Below are 21081 nucleotides of genomic sequence, written 5' to 3'. Positions count from 1 at the left end.
GTTTTACATCTCTGTTCTCTCACAGGTTCTAACTCCCAGAAAATGAGTTCTGCCACCCCCACTGGGCCACCTATCTATGTGGACCTGGCCTATGTGCCCAACCACTGCAGTGCCAAGAATGTGGACCAGGAGTTCTTCAAGCGAGTTCGTGCAGCCTACTACGTGGTGAGCGGGAATGACCCGGGCAGTGGAGAGCCCAGTCGTGGGGTCCTGGATGCCCTCCTCGAGGGCAAGGCCCAGTGGGGCTCCAATTTACAGGTACTTTCCATTTTTTCACCCCTGAGTATGTTCATTGTGGTTATATTCTGTACAATATGTAACAACATTTCCTGAACACTGAGAGAAATCACTTGTAAAGGTACTTTCTGAAGACACTGCTTGATTAGGTTTCTTGTACAACCTTGGTCAGAGTTAAATGTTGCAGAAACAAATACATTTCCTTTGGCCGCTGAGTTTTTAGGCATGTATTGGATCTAACATGGGACTTTGTGAATATGTCATTATAACTGAACCATCATGATGAACTATATTCCATGGTGATTGCAAAACTGATTGCTCAGTTACTGTTGCACAGTATTGTTGAATTGGACTCACATTCCCATCATCCCCTTGTCTCCCTCAGGTGACGCTGATTCCTACACATGATACTGAGGTGACACGAGACTGGTACCAACAGACCCACGAAAAACAGCAGGACCTTAACATCATGGTCCTGGCATCCAGCAGCACTGTCGTCATGCAGGATGAGTCATTCCCCGCCTGCAAGATTGAGTTCTAAGTTCTGTTTTTTCTCCTCCATTCTCATCTGTGCATCGCTGGAGGTAAAGAGTTGTTATATTATTCTCTGTGTCCGCTCACAACCTTTTCTGCTCAAGAACATTTTGCAGTCTCATTGTCAGACCATTGCATTAGCTGTAATCCTATTTTTGCTCACTGGATTCAACTCCAATGTCAGAAAGATACATTGATTTAGGGTTTAGATAATACCGTATCTGTGTTTATTATAGAGGGAATTCATGAAGCTCGCTGCTCAAATATTGTTTAATTGATGAAGAATAATTTGCATGAAAAAATACATCTATTGATCAGAGCAGCCTTCAGTTTAAACAACACATTTATTCAACAGTTTTGATTCCATGCTGAACCCTAATCCTAAATGGACATCCAGTCAATCTAAAAAAGTGCCATCTTCGACAATGCCTCAGTCTTTATAGCTGTGCTTGGGTTTGTGTGCCAAACAACTGCTCACAACCAAATCACAACCACCAAAATAACAAACATTGTATGTCTTAAATGCAACAGAAATAAAATCCTACAAATTGAATGAAAAATCTCCAAATTGCTAATCCAAAGGGTCAAAACAAGTGCCAAAACTCAACTAAGGTACCAGTGCTAACCATCTACAGTAAAACAAAAAAAAATTGGAGATTACTCGATTATTGATCTCTTGATTGTACGCACAATTTCAATGTATGATGGATAGCATTTGTCTTTGTTTCTTTGAGGCTTCAAAAAAACTCAACTTATAGATTTGCTCATGCAAGATACAAGTCTTATACTACGATGTTTTGCTGAAGGGGTACTCTAACATACCATACTTCTGTTCCAGTACAAAAAAAATCCATGTAGCGGGTTTTGAAGTTTTAGAAGATGCCTGAAGTTTCTTGAAGATCTAGCATTTCTGAAATCTTTCCCTTGGCAGCTTATCTGCAGCATGACGCTACGTAACAGCTTAGATCCTTAAGGAACTAGAGTGTTGATGGTGTGTGTAGATACATAGCTTTAGTGCTTGCAGTCTGCAAGTGGGGAGTATAGATGTTCAGACACAGTCTGGTTGTGTATGCTTCAGTAAATGTTATTAGAAGCCAGGGGAAGGGAAGATATTTACCATACTATTACATTTTGGCTGGGTGTAATGATCTTTTTGAAAATGTCATCAAACAGATTAAAAAATAAATTAATCGTGTTTTTGTGAGTGTATGTATTGGGGTAAAAACAATTACACAAATTAATATGTATTCATATGGATGTTGTGTTAGAAATGAAAAAAAGATTAGAAAAAGAAAGAAATTGAAAAATGATTGAAGTGAATGCATTTTGTGAGTACATAGATGATGCATTTGAAATAAATGGATGCAAGAATTAGTTTTTCCAATTACATAGGCCTAACTCTGTCTTTAAAAACAATGAATGATTGATGGAAAAAGACAGCTGTAGCAATAGTGGCTTTGCTTGTGAGATTTGGTTTTGTGCAGATGAAATGGGAGTTTAGGTTATTTCTCCAGAAACTTGAAGGAGGTGTGTTGTTCTCATGTGCCTTTTAGATGTGGTATGAAAAACAAAGTGAATTTATTGATGAATAATAAACTGCTTTAGAATAGTGGACAAACACATTTGTCTTGTTAGCCTTACATCCATGAACCCGAACACACAAAATTGGAAAATTATTGGATGAGTACATAATGTGTAGATTGTTGATCATCTGCATGTTGGTATCCATCCCCTACTCTAGCAATTCAGTCAATAACATTATCAAGCAAGGTATTTTATAAAGCAGGAATGCACTAATAAGTGGATGAAAAGGAGAGGCTCAGGGATGGGACAGGGTTTCAAGTGAGAGTGAGACAGTATTGGTAATATTCTTTATTAATAATAAGAAATAATTTATTATGGTATTATTTAAATATTTAAATTCAGAGATGGTACCTAGAGAATGCACTAAATACATAACAAAAAGTATTTCAATACTATATTACTGAAATGAACAAGAATTCTGGAAGTGGTATTACGCGTAGTTGTGGACAGTAATGTATTTGTGATTGCGTTAAAAAGACGTGTTGAAAGAACACCACAATTAGGTTTGAATGCTTTGTTAGCATGTGATCATAATATTTTAGTTTATTTTCTTGAAAAAGTGTCTTTCTGATTTGTTGCACTGCACTGTGCATTGTGTTTGAAACGGCTTTTGACTCAATATTGAGCTTCAAGAGTGGTTTGCAGAATTATATAGTTCCTATCGATTTACAACTAAATTTCTGTTAAAAAGTGTGTACCATACCAGAATTCGATGTTCGATAATTTTGTTAGATAGAGAACCAACCCAACATGATTGTTTTTGTGTTTACATTTTTCCGTTTTGTGGCATTTATGAAAAAGAAAGTGATCAATTATGTCTTTGAAAAACATTTAACGTTAATGTTTTTAGTCTTGTGGTTTGCAAATGTTATCAACATTGAGTGTTTGGGTATTAATTTGGCCAGAGTGGGCTAGATTGGGCAGATAGGGATATTTGGACTTGTGTCTGACTCATACAGGCTCTGTGGACAGAGAGACAAACAGAAGACCTGAGTCCTCAATCTATATTTAAGAAAACCCTTTTAGCCTGAGACATAACACTATGGTCCTCTTGTACTAGCTAACAACTAGTGCCAATTTGTCCTTTTGTTGAACTTAGGCAAAATACTGAAATATTGTAAGCTGCTACAGAGCCCCAGGTCCACTCATAGGCCTATCTACATTAAGACTACATAAGCAACTAAGATATACAAACTACTGACACAGCTTGGATTCAATGGATTGAATGTTTTTCTTTCAGTAACATAATAGCCAATGTCTCTTACTTTTAAATTGTTATGCACTGTGTAAATCTTAATATGCATGTCATGTTGAATACTGCACAGGCAGGCATTGGAAGGTTAGGATAGCTTTTACACAGGTGGGAGTTCATTCACTGGGAACTTCAGATGCAAGCTGTGTATTAAATAGCGAGGTATGCACAAGTTTACCCCAGTTGAGGGCTGTACGGTACAAAATCCCATTAAGGACTTTCCACATAGGGCTAAGAGGGTTGGACAACAGAGCTTCAAAATAATGGCCTTGAATATTAAAATATTTCACTAACAATGGGTTTAAAAACTGCTTATATCGAACAACATCCTCTAACCTTTCACATGATCAATATGGACAGGCTCTTGTATCATCAATAAATGGGTTTTCTGAATGTGTTATTTGATGTAAACAGTAGCCCTTTCAGTATGTTTAGAGTTGAGGGGTATATTGGTGTCTTGACTCCCATTACCTGGCCTTAGGAGCAAACACTCTGGGGCCTTGGTAGATCGCTGTGAATGTTCAATACAAAATCTATGACAAAAAAAAAAAAAAAGGCATAATGCACTAATGAGATAATTATTGTTTTTGAATGTAGAGTTGGTACTATAGATGCTGCTGGGACTTCCAAACATCCATTTACACAAATGTACTATAACTATGTCAGAGAGGACATTTATGTAACCCATGGAGAAGGATAGTATGGCCTTTTGGTGGAGTTGCAGTACAGTATATCTTGACTGCAGTTGTAGTAGGTTTATGCACAGTTCTGTAATGAGATGGAACAAACCGTGACTTTCCAACTTTCAGAGTTGGGAGTCCAATACAAACAAACAGTAACACAGAAAAAGTACTAACTGCAGCTGGAACTTTTTCTTTTCCTGAATATGACTTGAAACACAGACATCTAAAATCTAAGAAATGTACATGTACATTGATGTACTGTACACAAATATGTAAATACACCTTAACAAAAACAAACAAATCTAAATAGAAAATATGATTATGATGATTCTTGTGATACATTTTTCATTTGATCAGATTATCAACTATGAAGCCCTAAGCCTTGAATAAAGAGAACTACAATGACAATGATGACTATATACAGATTAATATAAATCATCTTTCAGTTCCATTCTCCTGTCACTTGCCATTAAAGGATGAGATAATTTACACATAAATCATTACCAATCCATCTAATCTCCTCTGCATGTGATTATTTATTTAGTTATAATCCTGAATGTAATTGTTTAACTTAGGAAATACAAAAAATATAAACTAATTGCTATTTTAAAAGGTACATTTAAATTTGAAAAAAGGTAATTGTCTACTGGTACTGAGATGGCATATATACGTTTTGGGCTGTGCTTCACTGTTTGCCCTATGGTATGTTAAGAAGATGCTTTACTGCTGTAGTTTGTTTCTTTGCTGCTGTATTACTCTTGGTTGTTATTCTTCAGTGCAATATTCAGTCTCTTACTCTCTCTTTAAATCTAATCATACAAAACTAGAAATACTGCAGATTTATTGTAAAGGGAAACGGCCTGGTGATCAACAATAAAAAGTACATTTATTGAAATCAGAACCTGACTTGACTCAGTCGAATCTTTTGACCGTCTTGGTGAATTACAAGTGTGTGTGTATGTGTGTTTGCATGTAGTTGGCATAGGAGTTGCTGATTGACTTGCATAGTTTGAATTCTGTCATGATAAATGGATGTAAAGAGATTTAGGTTTCTACTCTTCACCCACATTCTATGTTCTCTCTCTCTCTTTCTTTCTCTCTCACACACACACCCACCCACACACACTATAACATGCAGAAATGGAGAGACACAGTATATGATCCTGATCCAGTAGCAGTCTCAGTACCCTTGCATGCACTGGAGTACCATCATGCTCTCCCTCTCTCTGCAGTTGGATGACTGGACCCACATATCCCAAACCAATGAAGAAAAAGCCTTAAAATGCTCCACCTCACCCCCGCCTTTCACACAACAAGGGTTGCCATGGAGACTCATTTAAAAAAGGAAGAGATTGGGGTGCGGAGGTGGCTCCAAATATCTGATTAGACACTGATGGCTGCTCGTCTGAAGCCCAAATCAATGACCTATCAGTCAGTGGATCATAGAGACATGCATCCATCTCACCCTGTGCTGAAAGTTACTACAGTACAAGCCACTCGAGGGACCTTTTGGGGACTAAAATACTTATTGATACTATACAAAGTAAAATTATGCTCTGATCACGAGTTGCATCTCTTAAGCTGTATCTTTAACAATTTCTTGAGTGCTGGTTGCATACAGTAGTGTATATACATATTAAAGAGCCTTGAGGCACCCAACATCATGGTGATTTTCAGTACAGAGATACTGAAGGGAAATAATGTCTGGCATTTGTGTGGGGAACAGCTTTGGAGAGCTTGCATAAGTTACAGTCCCTCTAGCTGTGAGCTACTGAGTAAGTGAAAGTGTAAGTACAAACCAAGGATTTTATTGTGTGTATGTGTGTGGTGTGTCAGTAAGCATGAGACAGAGAGAGCAGTTCATATGTGAAGTAGTGAGAGAAAAGGGTATGGGTGAATGTGTGTGTGTGTGTAACCAACAATGGGGCAGAATGACGTCAGCGTTTGGCACCCTATGAGTCGGCAGATTCACAGTTCTTGTTCTTTGTAAGGCAAAGCTTAATTCCATTCAGCCACCGTCTGCAAGGAAAAGTCAATTACGGACAGAGGGGAGACTGTAACCATGGAAACATGTTGAAGCAGGAGAGGATGCATGAGTCATCATTATTGTTCTAGGGGCATGAAGAGAGGTAGAGGAGAGAGATGGGGGAGAGGGGAAAGAGGGGGAGAAGGAGAATGGGAGGGAAACAAGGTAGAGAGAAGGAGAGTGAAAGGGAATGAGAGGGGGTGAGAGAGGGAGTGGGAGTGAGATAGGGAGAGAGAGAGAGGGAATGGGTGGGGGGGGGGAAGAGAGGGAGAGAGAGTGGGGGAGGGAGTGAGGGGTGGAGACTGAGAGGAGTTGCAGCCAGAGCAGTGACTCAGGTGTTCAGCTGTCAGACAGCTAACACAACCTCCATTTGTCTAGACCTCACCTTGATATGGACCATTAACACAAATCCGACCTGTCTAGACCTGACATGGAACAGGACACCTTGTACACACACACACACACACAATTCATAGACTAGTTCAAATAGATTTTTACATTTAGCGCCAGTATATTGCCTGAGCTTAATGTATCCTACAATCACCAAGGAAGCAATTTTCCTTTTAGAAAGAACAAAACAACGTTGGTGTTTATCTTCAGCAGCAGAGGCTACAAAGACAACACTACTCAAGTCAAATCTTTTGTTGACATTTAATACCACCTTAAATTACATAAATACAACCCTCAACTTATTACATACATCTAGAAATAAAAAGTATTAAATTAACAATATCTATGAATTGAAAATCAAAGGGTTTGTTCAACAGCAACCCATACAGTACATACAGTGGAGAAGTCTCTGGCCAGAGCCTTGTGAATGAGACAGACTAAAAAATAATTTAAAAAAAAGCATCTGATTTTGTTTTGAATAATTTTGAGAATTGTGCAAAAGAAATATACTGCAATCTCCCCAAAAAACTCCTCAACCAAATAAAAAAGGTTATTACAGTCATATTACACCAAGGACATGCCATATTTCTTAAACCTTTGATATATTATCATTTACATTGCACGTTAAAATCACATCCAAACCTTGACATGACAGCAGATATTAGACATTTTACACAAGTTAGAGTACTCAGAATTAACTGAGGTAGCACAAAAATGCAGTCTTGGATTTCCCTTTAAATTGTGAAAATACGTACCAGCACTGACTGTTGAGGCACCTCCTTTGCTTGGATATTTGGCAGTTGAAGTATATTGAAATACATTATGAGTGTGACACACATCATATAAAAACACAGTTGTACTAACAAACTGCAGATCAAATGCTTTGGAGACCAAACATGATATAAATGATAGATTGTACCAGATCCCCTTTGTGCAACTTTTGTGGTCTACCAAACCCATTTGTATGTAATGCACTTCCAAGCTCCTTCCCCTCCAAATCACATCAAATAAGGTTAATCAAGACCAGCGCTGTCAAAAGAATAGTTTATCGCAATATTAACACAATGTGATTGATCAGCTGGCTCAAGTATTTCACTAATCATTGTATTCCATTTTACATAAACAGTAGCCTATTGTGTGTATGGTTCCATCCAACAGATTTTTGGCATGAGAAGCACTCTTGTCTCCCTTCCTTTTCACCATTCACAGTCTGAATAAAGAACATCAAGGCCGTGTCATCCGGTCCTGAGACGATGTGCTCCCGTAGCAGTCAATCAACATGGATTGCATGTTGATTGGACAGCCAGCACAATGAGGGGAGGGTGCTGTTGCTTTAAGTCGTTTTTGTCCATTGACATGGCCTTCCAGATCCAGTGCAAAAGCTGATTGTAGTTGATAAGGCACTCACTATGGTGTAGAAAGGCACACTGTATGGATGTATGGATGGATCTTATGTAGTCCTAGTGAATCCATAGGTTCCTTGAAAAGAAGTGGAACAGGTAAGTCTCTAATCACTGAAGCTGAACTGCACGGCTGGGTTGATCACTGTGTTGGGAGAGGAGGGACCTGCACTTGACACTGTAATGGATGGACCACTTCTGTCTTCTCACAAGCGCACACAAACACACAGAAATAAAGAATTAGATTGTATGTATGTATGTAAGTAAGTAAGTAAGTAAGTATGTATGTATGTATGTATGTATGTATGTATGTATGTATGTATGTATGTATGTATGTATGTATGTATGTATGTATGTATGTATGTATATATATATATATATTAGTGGTAGGTATATATATATATATATATATATATATTTTTTTAATCTAGATTAATCTAACTTTAATCTTGAAATTAATATAGATTAATCTAGATTACAATTTCTCAATTGAATTCCACCGAAGGCATTCAGAATATGTGTGCTACCCAAATAATGACTAAAGTAAGTCTTTGAGAACGGGTTAGTTAGATTAGTTAGCTTGGGTGATAGAGCTGTGCTGACGGGCTTGCCTCAGTTACACTCAAACAGTTTGACGACGACTCTTCCCCAGCGCTACATCAGTGCTTGGCCCGGCATCTTCCGCATTAGCTAAGGGATGCTTTGCGTTTAGGTGTTATTTGAGACTGGAAGAACTTGTACAGTAAACTAATTCCGCATTGCACAAGGTGCAAACAACCTTAGTCTTGTCGAGGTTTCCATTGGGAAGGTTCTTAAAAATAAATTTTCCCTGGAGCAAACCCGGTGGCTTCATAGCTGCATCCATGTTAGCACATCACGTTTGAATATATATACTTTTTTTTACTGATGCTCACAAAGAGCATGTGCACAAACAGAAAATTCCAGGCACACAGGCACTCTCTTTTTGTCCTCATATAAGGACCTCTGCATGAAATGTTCCATGTGAGGTCCATTTTGTCAAGTTGCCAGTACCATGTTATGGCAACTGCTTAAATTTGCAATCCACATTTTGTACTCTGTAACAATAGCTGTTCTATCTAAATTGTTTTTGTTGCTTTCTAATGGGGGCAAATGAAAATCAAATGTTTTTTTATTTAAATGCAAACATATTGAGATATATATCGAATATCGTACATTTTTTGACAATATCTAGAAATCAATTTTTAATATATATATCACCCAGCCCTAGTAGCAATGCACAAAGAGGATATTTTTTAGTTTTTGAATGCAAAAGTAAAAAGACTCACTATATAGTATTGTCAGGCAGAGAGCTAAACTGTAAGTGGTTCTTTTACTTCTCTAAAGACACACATCTTTATTAAAGATGCCCTAAAACAGTTGTCTGTTTTTACTAAATACAACAGTCTAATGGGAGAACAAACTACGTCATGGCACCGTGACTTAAAACAGAGCTCCTATTCATCTGTGGGACACTCATAACCTCCAGCATGTTTCCTAGCCCTCCCCACATGCTGTCAAAACAATAAATGGGTTATGAGGAGACAAATTAAAACAGTGGTTTCAGCAACCTAGATAGTTTTGAAAGGTTCAGGGCAGGAGAAGGAGGGAGAGACAGCAAGAGATATGGAAAGAGGTGGTACGCAGCTTCAACAGCTGTTTCACCAATCCCTTTTAAAACGGTTGAGAGGCCAAATGAATCATTGCGTGGTCCACAGGAGACCGGACGAGGCATCTGAAGGCAGAAGGGAGGGGCTGAAAGCTGACAACAATAGAGAGGAGATGTGGCACAGGGAGGGTTATTATCCCAAGCCCTACTTCACCAAAGTCTTAATTGTTAGTGTATCTACATAGCTGGTGCGCTGCAAAACCACTGGGAGTTTATTTTAGCTCGCATGACAGATCAAGTGCTGCGTGAATGTGGGGTTTGTATGTCCATGGCTTGACAAACAGGGAAGGGCTGTGGTTAAGAGTTTTGCCATCAGGAATTAACCTCCTGTATAAGGGTGAGGTCTCAATCATCAAAAGGCGCTTCCTCCTCCAATTCTATCTACCCCCCAAAATGAAATCAACATTGTCAAACAGTCGCTGATTAAAACCAAAAAATGTACAATAAAAAGGTTAGGATTATTACAGCAAATGGAAGTGTCTATAGTGAGTGCATACTCACAATGTTTGGGAGGGGGGCACGGGACAGTGGTTCCTGTGGAGGGAGGGGTGTAGGTGTCCATGGAAGCCTGACTCTGAGAGTCAAAAAGGGCGGACAGAGCTGGACACAGAAGATGTGGAAACAACACATTGAGATATACACTTACACAACAGATACATGTGTATACTAGTTTACTGTAGTGAACTGCCACAGCAATACATTGATGGATAAACAACTGTCTATGGCAGATTAATCCAGACGTTTTGCGTAGAATGACATAGTATCTGGGTAGAGTATGTGAATGGAAGCTACGGTTTGTGCCTACCTTTCATGGTCTTGGCATGGGCCTCACTGCTGCTCTCGCACACGGCTGAAAGGAACTCATCCACCTGCTTGAGGGAGAGCGAGTTGTGCAGTGTCTCGAGGGGGTAGATAGAGGGCACCATGGAGCAGCCTTCAAAGCCTGCGGTAGAAGATACACAGAGAGACAGACTCGCACCACCCCTCCATCTGAGCTGGCAGGAGGAGATGTGGTGGTGGAACTGTAGCTAGGCCCTTTCCCATTCGCTAGTAATTAAACTCAACGACATCAATGTGACGTTTCCTTGTGGAATAGTGTATAGTTAAGGTTGACCCTTCAGGTGTACTGCTGCATAAGAACATGCCAAAATCAAGCAGAATCATTCTCACACAAAGATCCAAAAAGAAGATGTTGAACAGTGAAGGATTACAAAAATACATTGTAAACTCAGTACACGAGTACTGTGCATGGGTCTTGTGTGAGGAGGACAGCCTTTTGACACACACCAATGAGCCTGTTTAGCATACACTCCACAACATACAGTGCAGCCAGAAAAAGAACAACTGGATGAAGACAACAAACAAGAATATGGATTGGGTGAGGGGACGTATCCACCCATCCATCTCCAGTTTGACATGCCATTGGGCTTGCTTTCTCAACTCCTATTGTGTAGTTCCAGCGCTTACCACTAAAGCCTTCTCAGACACCTTAATCACAGACAAAACTGCTACAGAAGCTACATAATAAAGCAATACCTATGAAGAGAGGCCTTGACGAATTCATTAACTCCCAATCATTAATCATGAATCATTAACTCCCTTGCCTAAACTCCAGTATGAAAACAAGGTTGATGGATTTTTATTTCCCTGAATATTAACCCCCCCCCCCCCAAAAAAAAAAAAAATATTCAGGCAGTCTTTGCAATTCAATTTCTACAAGGGAGAGTACCTGTGGAGAGCTCCTGCTGAAACTGTAAGAGTATCACTGGGGGCAGTTGTACAGTAGCACCATGAATCTGTCAGCCGAGGTCAGTGTACAACATAAAAAAGTTCATTTTCCAAGGTCTCTGATGACAAACATACTGTACATGACAAGGATTGCATGAAGGGATGGAACAATCCTCTCTTTACACGGACAACGTGACTGCCTGTTTCTCTCCATCTTGCAGCCTTTTTCCTCCACCTGGGTATCAAATTGAGCCCACACGCCAGATGCAGAGGGAGCAGAAAACGCTCATGCGACACAGCAATATCTGTGTATTAATTTCCTTGACAGAGTTGCGGAGAAAGAGACACACAGCCATATGAGACTGAAAAAGTGAAGGTGAATTTGCTGGGTCTTTACCTCTCTGCCAACTGGTCACGTCACTGGAAATGTGTAACTGGATTTCAACGCATAGATCTATTCTCAATTCTAAATTTCCTAATGGAATAGAAAGTCAAAAGTCTTTGCTGACATTTTGCCATGTCTCCCTGTGTGGCTTTACAAAGTGCCAATATTGGCACTAAATTGCTCTTGAAATCTGCAATTTTTGAACATACCACAGCTTAATAAGTCAATTAAAATATAGGACGACCTAGATATGCCGCATGGAACATCAGCAATCTGGCCCGAAAACATCCTTCATGGGTGTTGAGGGATCCGCAAAAGTACTGCTCCCTATCAGGACCTCCCACAGAGCAATGCCCCTCTCAGTCTGGGAGAAGTCCTTGTTTCTAAGATCTCTATTAACAGCCAGAGCCAGCAGGTCTCATCTAGTGTCTACTTCTTTGCAGTGTTGGGGTGTCAGATGGCTGAGCGGTGAGGGAGTCGGGCTAATAATCAGAAGGTTGCCGGATCGATTCCCCGCCGTGCCAAATGATGTTGTGTCCTTGGGCAAGGCACTTCACCCTACTTGCCTTTGGGGGGGAATGTCCCTGTACTTACTGTAAGTCGCTCTGGATAAGAGCGTCTGCTAAATGACTACATGTGAATGTTACCGAGCAGTAACATGCACGTGAGACACTTCATGCAAGCCTGAAACCCTTCAAAAAGAAGAGGTTTGTCCGTAAGGTCATTCAGTGTTTAAAGCCATGTCCCCTATAAGCATGCAGAAACGGGGCTCCGTTTAGTGCAGTTTATGTTGAAGAAAAAGAAGCTTTTCGAATGTCCATTCATAGCAGGTCACTGGCAAGAAAAAGAAACATGTGCTCAGAATTTACTTTTTCTTTCAAAACCCAACGCGCAAGAGAGAAAGCATGATAACAGATCTCCACAAAATGCCAAACTGGATTTGGGCTACTGATGACCTTAGTTAGGGTACAGGGGAATGTAGAAACCTTCCATTTGGAGAAGCAATTACTGCATTCTCTGGCAAGCATGCAGAGACAGTATGAGACGAGTCCAGAGACAAGGATGAATATGGGCACCAAGTTAGAAGACACAGAGTAAGTGGTGGTGGACAGGAAATGATGACACAGGCCTCAACACAAAGAAAAAAAGGACAGCGACAGAGAGAAACAAACAGCTAGAGAAAAGGTAAAGCAAAACTAGCAATGCTGAGGCTGTATCAGCAACAGCAGCTCCCCTGGCCCAGCACTGCATGGGGGGGGGGTAACCGGAGTCTCTCAAGGGCTGACCGTAGAGGCACTCTGGGGGTTCTTGGCCAGACAGCCAGTTCCTGAGGAGGCGCAGGTGGTAGGGACACTGGAGCAGGTGTTGGGCCATGGCCCTGTCCAGGGCCAGAGGAGCACCCCCTGGGAGGGTCAGGTCGTAGGACAGCCCCCTCAGCAGCTGGGTGACATGGTGCTCCTCTAGGGGCTCTGAGGAAGAAGAGGCAGAGCGAGGAAGAAGAGAGCACAGTGGAGGAGGAGCGGAAGGGATGTGGTTGTGCCAGGGATGTGCAGCATATGGTATTTTTTGTTTTTCTGAACTGGGTACCCAGCTACAGGTGCAGACTGTGTATGTTCGCATGAAAACCTTTTGCTCTTTATGAGCTTAGCGGGACCAAAGTAACAAAAAACAAGTATGTGTCCCATTTCAAGGAGTTCATACAAAGTTATCCAGAGGTCAACTAAAGCTGACAAGCATATATCCACAGCGTGTATCCACACTACTGATTAAATGGAAACACACAATTATGCCAGAGACAACTTGCCGCCTCCAGAGTGAGCATAACTGGTGAGACTTCATAACAGGTCAATGCCAGACATGAGACTGTGATAGTGGGTGCTAATTCCAAACAGCAACTAACAGTGCAGCCCAGATGGACAACAATGTGGAAATAAAGACAGGGGTATAAATGCATGAAAAATGAGAGGAGCGTGATTGTTTTTTTTGATGACGTGTTTGAATGGAGCCATTTAGTCCGTTTAACCTGATTCACGACTGGAGGACAGGACTGTGGTCTCATTCCGATGGTTTTCTAACACCTCTGTCTCCATTTCGGTCCACAAACACAACCTCCACACATTCTCTCTGTTTCATGGTCAGCACTGGACCAATGGACTGCAAAATAATACCCCAGATCACGACCGTCATCAAAACTGTCGGCCCCAACGGTCAACACAAAAACCATTGAAGATCTACATATACACAGACACAGCTCGTCTTTGCGGTCCCCAAGGTAAAACAATACAGAGACTTGGATGAGGTGTACCGCTACTGATAGTAGTGAATTCAATCTCAAACCTGTCTAATCTGCAAGAGACAGTCAAACCCCCCCCCTCCTCCCCCGACAGGTAGCAGCTGGTCTGTACTTCCCACAGTCTTCGAACATTTGGAAAGAGTTTTAACTGAAGTACTAAACCTGTCATTCTTTGTATGAGGTCAAGTGCAAAGGATTTTGACCGCAAAAAGTGTTGAGCAATCAATGATCAGCTTCACTTATCAGGCACACATTACTGTTGTTGTTGGGCTCATACATGCAGGACAAACCCATCCAGCTGCTAGATGGTACAGCACAGCTTGAAAAGAAGAATACATTTTATGGAATAATAATATGCTACAGTTCGAGCATACTAGCAGACTACTACACTACTAAAGGGAGCCTGTTCTACCCAAACTCCTGTAAGGAAAATGTCATAGAATATTCATTTATGCTTTAGTGTGTGTAAGTGTGTATATTAGGATGAATTCATTCTGTGGCACTACATTGTTTCTGCCATGCTTGAATATCAGCCAGCATTAATTTAATGCTGTAAGCATTGCAATGGCAATCATTTTTTTGTTAACCCTTTCCATGAAAGTTGATTGTCTAAAGACAATTATTTAGCAATGGTTAAATTAAAACCAGACAGTACTGTTGATAGAATGGTGTAGGGGTTAACTGTTTATAAAATAAAGTGCGTTGAGTTACCAATAACAGCACAAGGAGAAATTATATGTATACTAGTCCACACAGATATATCCTGTATCAGATATATCACATATACATATATTTCTCGTATAGAGAAAGTGGATCAAAGATACATTTGAAAGAAAAGTAGGTGACATTAACAGGTGAGGGTTCAAATTCACACAAGTGGAAGCACGGAGATGTCTTGTGAAATTGGAACTTGCAGAAATTGAGATCTTGATATCATGTAATTATGCAGCCATTGTCAAATCCAAATAGAACACAGAAATGTCCCCCTCCTTCCCAAAAAAGGGCATGCAAGATAAGAGGGAATGTTGGGAGTGGCGAGATAACTTGAAAAAAGCAGACATACCATTAGTCGGATGCCTGGCAAACGACACAGAAAATCTCTTTACTGCCGGCATAGAGAACAGTTCTGAGGAGATAAGAAAGGTAACTGGCGTTACTGGGCAGCAGTCTACCTGGCTCTGCTTCCTGTGTTTCTGTCTCTCAGTCTGTTGCTGTCTGCCTGACCCCTTTGTCAAGTGTTACGTGTTGCTGAGGGTCTAGTGGTTGTTCGTCACTGTCGTGCCTAACTGACATGGATAAGAAGATAATGAATGACTGATATTTAGTTTTAGTCTAGGAGTATTTAAGAAGATTGACAGGGTTCGGAGACGTCTTCTCAGATAATATAAAACTATATTATTTGTTTCAGTCATCTATATTGTAGTTATGCCCCTTTAAATCAAATCATAACTGAGGGGGAAAACAATGATGAACAATGAAAGTCAAAGATAGGCATGGTTAGTGCAGTCACTTGAAATACATTTTCCAATGGTGCAACTGTTTCTGGTGTCTTTAGACCTCATCATAGGTAAAAAAATTAACAAATATAAACCCTACTAAAAGAGCTTGATAAATATAAAGACTAACTGTGTATCAGCAACACAGAGAAAAATATGACGTAACAGTGTTATAGAGAGAAGCTTTTTGTTTGAGTATTATGTTGAGATTAGTTGACACAGTGCCACCGAGTGGACAAGAAAGTCAGTTCAGTTCTAACCCTAACCCGCAGTGAAAAAAAAGGAAAAAAGACAGGTGGCAGGTTATATGTCTCTGAAAATCCTTAGTGTGCGCTTCCTGAGGGGGTGATGACAGCCCTGACTTGACAGAGGGGGAATCAACTTGAGATCAAATTAAGCAAACCTATGTAGATGCACATTCTTGGCCATATCACTCATGTCCTGGCTGAGCATTTAGAATAATCAAGCTCAGATGAGGCCCCCTGGTGGTTATGAAAGTCACTGACTCAATGTGTAAGTATAACAAGAGCCAGGACATGGGAGGGGGTTTGCTGTCAGCATACATTAAAAGTCAATTCATAGATTTTCAGTGGCCTGACATATTTTAGGCTAAAGGGGATGCAAGCATGCGAGTTGCACTGAAAACTAACTGTCAGTCACTAGTTTGTTCATATTCTATATATTTGACCAATGAAACAGAATTCTCTAGTATTGGAATTAACCTCCTGTAGATTTGCATGGAGTGCTTATTCTTAAACTGTGAATAAAGATAAAAAAGGGAAATGCATAATAATAGGTGAGCTGTCAGATGGAATCAGGAGCTTATTAAAAAGTATTTTACAATGAAAATGCAATGCTTCCACATGCTGAGCATAAGATGAACAGAATTGCACACAGGTGCATACATTTGTTCTGTCCATAGACAAATAACTAGGAAATCAGACAACACAGACATTCTTCTACCAGACAGCTTAAGTAGAGATTGTTCCACACAACAGGCTTGGGTGCCCAATATGCAGTAAGTAGTAGGACCGTCAGACAGGAAAACAATTGAACAAATCCCCCAAAACCTTTCCCAAGGTCAGTAAAACATGCACAAAACATTTTTTTTTTTTTACCAACCTAATTTCACACATTTAGTGATGTTAGCAGGCATGCTTCCTTGATTATGATGCAACAGTATGGATCATTGGTGGTTTCTTTGCACTTTATGTCAATACTGCGTCAATTCTGATGTGGATCATGCTGAAGAAAAAAAACAACCATGCAAAGCATCATTCAGAGGGATGAAGGAAAATCACTCCTATTGTGGAAAAGATGGATGGGAGGGCTACTGGACTATGAATCTATCTGCCTGAAATCTATCAAAGGAATAAATGAATCAATTTAGGAGAGCAACCAGAAGGAGACAGGGGAGAGACATGTGCTGGGGTCCGATGAAATTCCCATCAAAAGAGTATTTAGGGTTTGACAGCAAGGTTGCTTCAGTGCCCAGGTGAGGATGTGAACAGGGAGAGATAGAGATCTAGACAGGTTGCGATTGGGCTTGGAGTGGAACATACCATCTCGACCAAGCACACTGCCGGGGGAGAGGTTTTTGCGGTGGTGTGTGAGGACGTATTCCCGCAGGTTGGGGGCGCTAGAGGACACCCCCAGGACGGAGGCACTGAAGAGGCCCGAGCACAGGGAGCCTGTGTGTGGAAAAACTGGTGGGATGGAGGGAAGAGTGGAGGAGGAGGGGGAATATTAGATCTCTTTACTCACCATGCAGTTATTAATAAGAGCCTTTCTCTAGACTGTTGCTAAGGCTGTATCTGAATGTGTGTGTATGAGTTTATGACAAGAGAGGCCGACACAAATGTAGGTCACTCTTAAGAACGGTCTCTTCTTTCTGATCAAAGAGAGAGCCGCTCTTCACTGGGACTTTACACTAATTTCTCACTTCATAATCAGCTGGAGGGGCTGGACTGAGAGGAAGCCAAGGGCTTAAGATATGAGGGATTTGATAAGGTGTAAATACAATCTTCTCCTGCTAGGACAGACAAGTGTGATACTGTAGGTCATAGACCGTGAGATAGAAATGTTCCATCTTAGTTCAGGGAACTTTCCGTGAATTACTTACTTATAGAATATTTAAAAAATAAGAAAGTGCTTCCACTTGGCATAGCTTTAAATGACTGTAAATCGTCTATTATTACACTTTTAAATCTAAAGCCACACTCATTCAAATTCAAACCCGATACAGATGAGTGGTGAACAGCGTCAGTAGAGTGGGTCAGAAACAATTGAATTAAAGACTGCATGCAGACACACAGAGCAAACGTTACACAGTCACTAGCACAAGGCCATTCCAGCTAGGTGAGCAACCGTACTGACTTTAAGTTTTATAATATTCTCCACTCCGCGTCTGTTTCCAGCTGGTCCCTGTAAACACTCTGTTAATATCCCTGCGTTAGCAGGTTGCAGTGGGAAGGGGGGGAGGGCTGGTTGTGTCCGTGGCGATTGTATCCTAGCGCCTGTTGACAGATGGATGTGAGTGGAGGCAGACAGGAATAGTACCCTGGGGGTTCAAGCCCCCTTAGATAGGCAGTGGGATCTGCCATAACGATATACTGACTACTCTGTAAAACTGATTTCTTTTATAATAACCTGGCACTTGTTTTTGAGTGTACACATGTTTTCCACTGAACTCTAGCCTGAATATTCTAGAGCCTTGGCTGCTGCAGTCATGGGAGCTATGCTGCAATTGGAAAGAGGGATGAGGCATGTTGGAAGGGGGGCACAGAAAATATGGAGGGGGAGAAATATGGAGGGACTGAAAAAAAGAGAGAGAGGGGTTGGCACAGGCAAGTGGTTGGAACAGGGAGCAGAAAGGCAGAAACAGGACACCCACCTGGGCCTGTCTGTTTGACCTCTGGGGACTGACGTGAGCAGGAGGGGAAGAGACGGTAGGAGGTGCCTTTAGACAAGTGGTTGGGGGAGGTCTCAGACAGGACCTGGTCAGGGTGAGACAAGAGACAGACAGCTGACACAGACAGGTAGTAAATTCACCATTTGCTAGTGGAAATGTTGATGTCTGTACTTAGTGGTCAGCGGCGTTGAAAACATCAATTAGTTACTATCGGCCGGGGCTACAGGGCTTAACTTTACTAGAATCTTTTGTATGAAGGAACTTTATACAAGACATTATACTATGTAAAATAAGAATCTATTGGGGCTTGATGCAAACACTAAATAGTTTGTTTAGTTACTCGTGAAATGATCCAGGGGATCTCAGTTGGGTAAGCTACCTCCATGGAGCCAGCCTTGCGGTTCCGCAGCATGGGCGATCTTTTCTGCATGTTGATTGGCTCGTTGAGGGGCAAAGCCCTGTCAGGCTCATCCTGTGATAGGTCCTCCAGGCTTCCCTGATTGGTCTGCTTCTCCTGGTTCTGAAGAACGCAGAAAGGGTTTTGTGTTCAAACACAAAGTCAACACACGTCTACAAAAATAGGTCCAGCTACATCCCCAAACACACACACACACACACACGTACCTCAGCGGATGCTGGGCGGAAGCCAAAGCCCAGGGGAACATTTTCCTTGTCCTCGCAGCCCTTCACCCCGGGGCTAAAGTGAAGCTCAACATGAAAGCGCTCCTCGGACGAAGGGTCCTAGTTATTACACGCCAGAGAGAGAGGGACAATCCAACACGCACGTATGAGAAAGAGGGACAACGTCAGAGAGTAAGCACCAGACAGAGTTAAAACTCTTGACAGAACAGTCCTAAAAGCACAGCCTTTACAAGCATAACTAGTAACCTGAGGGTTTAAATTGATTATAGGTGCCCTTTGTGAGCCCTTTGTGAAATTGCTTGTAAAAATGGCTATCCAAATCAAATTTGATTTGGACACACCTTATTGTTGTCTTCATACAGCATGATGACTATCTGGGTCATGTAGTTGAGCTCAGAGACAGCACCCAGGTAGTCCAAGGCCTGCTTCCACTGCTGGTCCTTCACCTCCTGTCACAAACACACACATACTCACTCTTTTTAGCTTCACAGCATCCCACAGACGGGAGGCGGGATGCCACAGATTCTTAGCCTGTTTATAGCCCGTTCCAAAACACACATTCACAAGCTAGGACAACCCATGACAATAAAACAACATAACTGGCATGACAGATTTAAAAGTAATTTTCTTTGTAGGGATGTATAAATGTTCAATAGAAACAAACAACAAGGGTTCCCTCACTGATACAGATAGTCATGAGAAATCCAGACATGGTCAATTTTTCATAATGGTCAATATACCAAATAATTCACAATGCCTTCACTTAGCGGGTGCTTTTATCCAAAGCGAAGTGCAGAACCTGGGGTGAATTTGAACCTGTGACCTCTTGATCTGCAGCCAAGTGCTCTAACCACTGAGCTAACCTTTACCACGTTCTCAAGCTCTGGAGCAGGCCCAGCACATAGCTGCAGCAGTGTGGTACTATCGCTTTGGGGAAAAAAGCGTCTGCCAAATAAATTCAATGTTAATGTCTTGTAGACGTACGTCCAGAAGGCCTCCGTAACGGAAGATGCTAAGCAGGGAGTGGACATGGCTCTCACTGGTGAAGTAGAGGCGGGTCCGCACGTGGCGACCCGGAGACATGACCCCTCGGGAGTACCTGAACCACCAGGAGGAGTAAAAGACAAAGGGTGATCACTCACTGGAGTCCAACGGACACACGGCCAATACACATACATGTTATTTACGTAAAATAACATTACAGTACATTATACTATTGTATAATATCTTTTAATTGAGCCTTTTTGATCGACTGAGCTTGACTGCCACACTGGTGGAACAATAATGTAATGTGTCCATTTGGCATACGCTTTCATCCAAAGCAACATACCGAAGCAGGGGCGGATTTGAAACTGCGATCACTTGACTTGCAGTCACATGGTCTACCACTAAGCTACACCCGAGCTGAAGAACACCTACACACAGCACCTAATGAGACTGCTCAATGGTACTGGGAGTCACTCAGACAGCGGAGAGACAGTGATAGGACGGTTGTGTGACCACGGTACAGTACAGTGGTAATGTAACTTACAGTGGGTGTAGCTTGTTGACGGCCTCGTCCTCGTGTGTCCTCTGCAGGTCCAGCTGGATCTTCTTCATCAAGGGCACACAGTAGGCCTGGGCTATGTCCAGCTTCTCAGGCTTGTTGATGCCATACTCCTACAGAGAAGCCCACCAAAACAAGCTCAACACAAAACCACAGCCGCAGGAAAGTGTGGAGGGGGGAAAGTTAGATGGGATCTTCAGGTGGATTGCTGTATTTGCTCTGTTCGTGAAATCATACAAATACAAGCCAGTAAGAGGTAGACAGAGCGGGAAAAAGAGACAGTCAAA

At 41.5% G+C, this 21081-nt stretch overlaps 2 protein-coding genes across 10 annotated transcripts in view; one reads left to right on the top strand and one right to left on the bottom strand.

Annotated features, from left to right (window-relative positions):
* map1ab (microtubule-associated protein 1Ab) overlaps window positions 1-5189 on the top strand; it is a 63696-nt gene extending 58507 nt beyond the window's left edge. The window contains exons 6-7 of the mRNA XM_084672125.1: window positions 26-258; window positions 623-5189. Coding sequence (XP_084528251.1) covers window positions 26-258; window positions 623-778 — 389 coding nt within the window. The 3' untranslated portion in view covers window positions 779-5189. The remainder of the gene's footprint in view (window positions 1-25; window positions 259-622) is intronic.
* A 1764-nt stretch (window positions 5190-6953) lies between these two features.
* LOC146258444 (inositol hexakisphosphate and diphosphoinositol-pentakisphosphate kinase 1-like) overlaps window positions 6954-21081 on the bottom strand; it is a 31925-nt gene continuing 17797 nt past the window's right edge. The window contains exons 20-31 of one of the 9 annotated variants that reach the window (XM_084671527.1): window positions 20780-20907; window positions 20233-20347; window positions 19590-19697; window positions 19231-19347; window positions 18986-19126; window positions 18589-18691; window positions 17258-17401; window positions 15263-15325; window positions 13193-13375; window positions 10599-10736; window positions 10295-10393; window positions 6954-8308 (exon numbers count right to left, since the gene is read on the bottom strand). In XM_084671527.1, the coding sequence (XP_084527653.1) occupies window positions 8214-8308; window positions 10295-10393; window positions 10599-10736; window positions 13193-13375; window positions 15263-15325; window positions 17258-17401; window positions 18589-18691; window positions 18986-19126; window positions 19231-19347; window positions 19590-19697; window positions 20233-20347; window positions 20780-20907 (1434 nt within the window). In that variant the 3' untranslated portion in view covers window positions 6954-8213. Of the gene's footprint in view, window positions 8309-10294; window positions 10394-10598; window positions 10737-13192; window positions 13376-15262; window positions 15326-15375; window positions 16941-17257; window positions 17402-18588; window positions 18692-18985; window positions 19127-19230; window positions 19348-19589; window positions 19698-20232; window positions 20357-20779; window positions 20908-21081 lie in introns of those variants that run through there. The other 8 variants (XM_084671530.1, XM_084671529.1, XM_084671532.1 and 5 more) reach the window with 8 other exon arrangements.

Source organism: Hypomesus nipponensis, chromosome 14 (genome assembly GCF_054491055.1).
Source record: "Hypomesus nipponensis isolate SF chromosome 14, ASM5449105v1, whole genome shotgun sequence".
Classification (NCBI taxonomy): domain Eukaryota; kingdom Metazoa; phylum Chordata; class Actinopteri; order Osmeriformes; family Osmeridae; genus Hypomesus; species Hypomesus nipponensis.
Note: the sequence above shows the minus strand (reverse complement) of the source record. Positions and strands in the feature narration are given on the sequence as shown.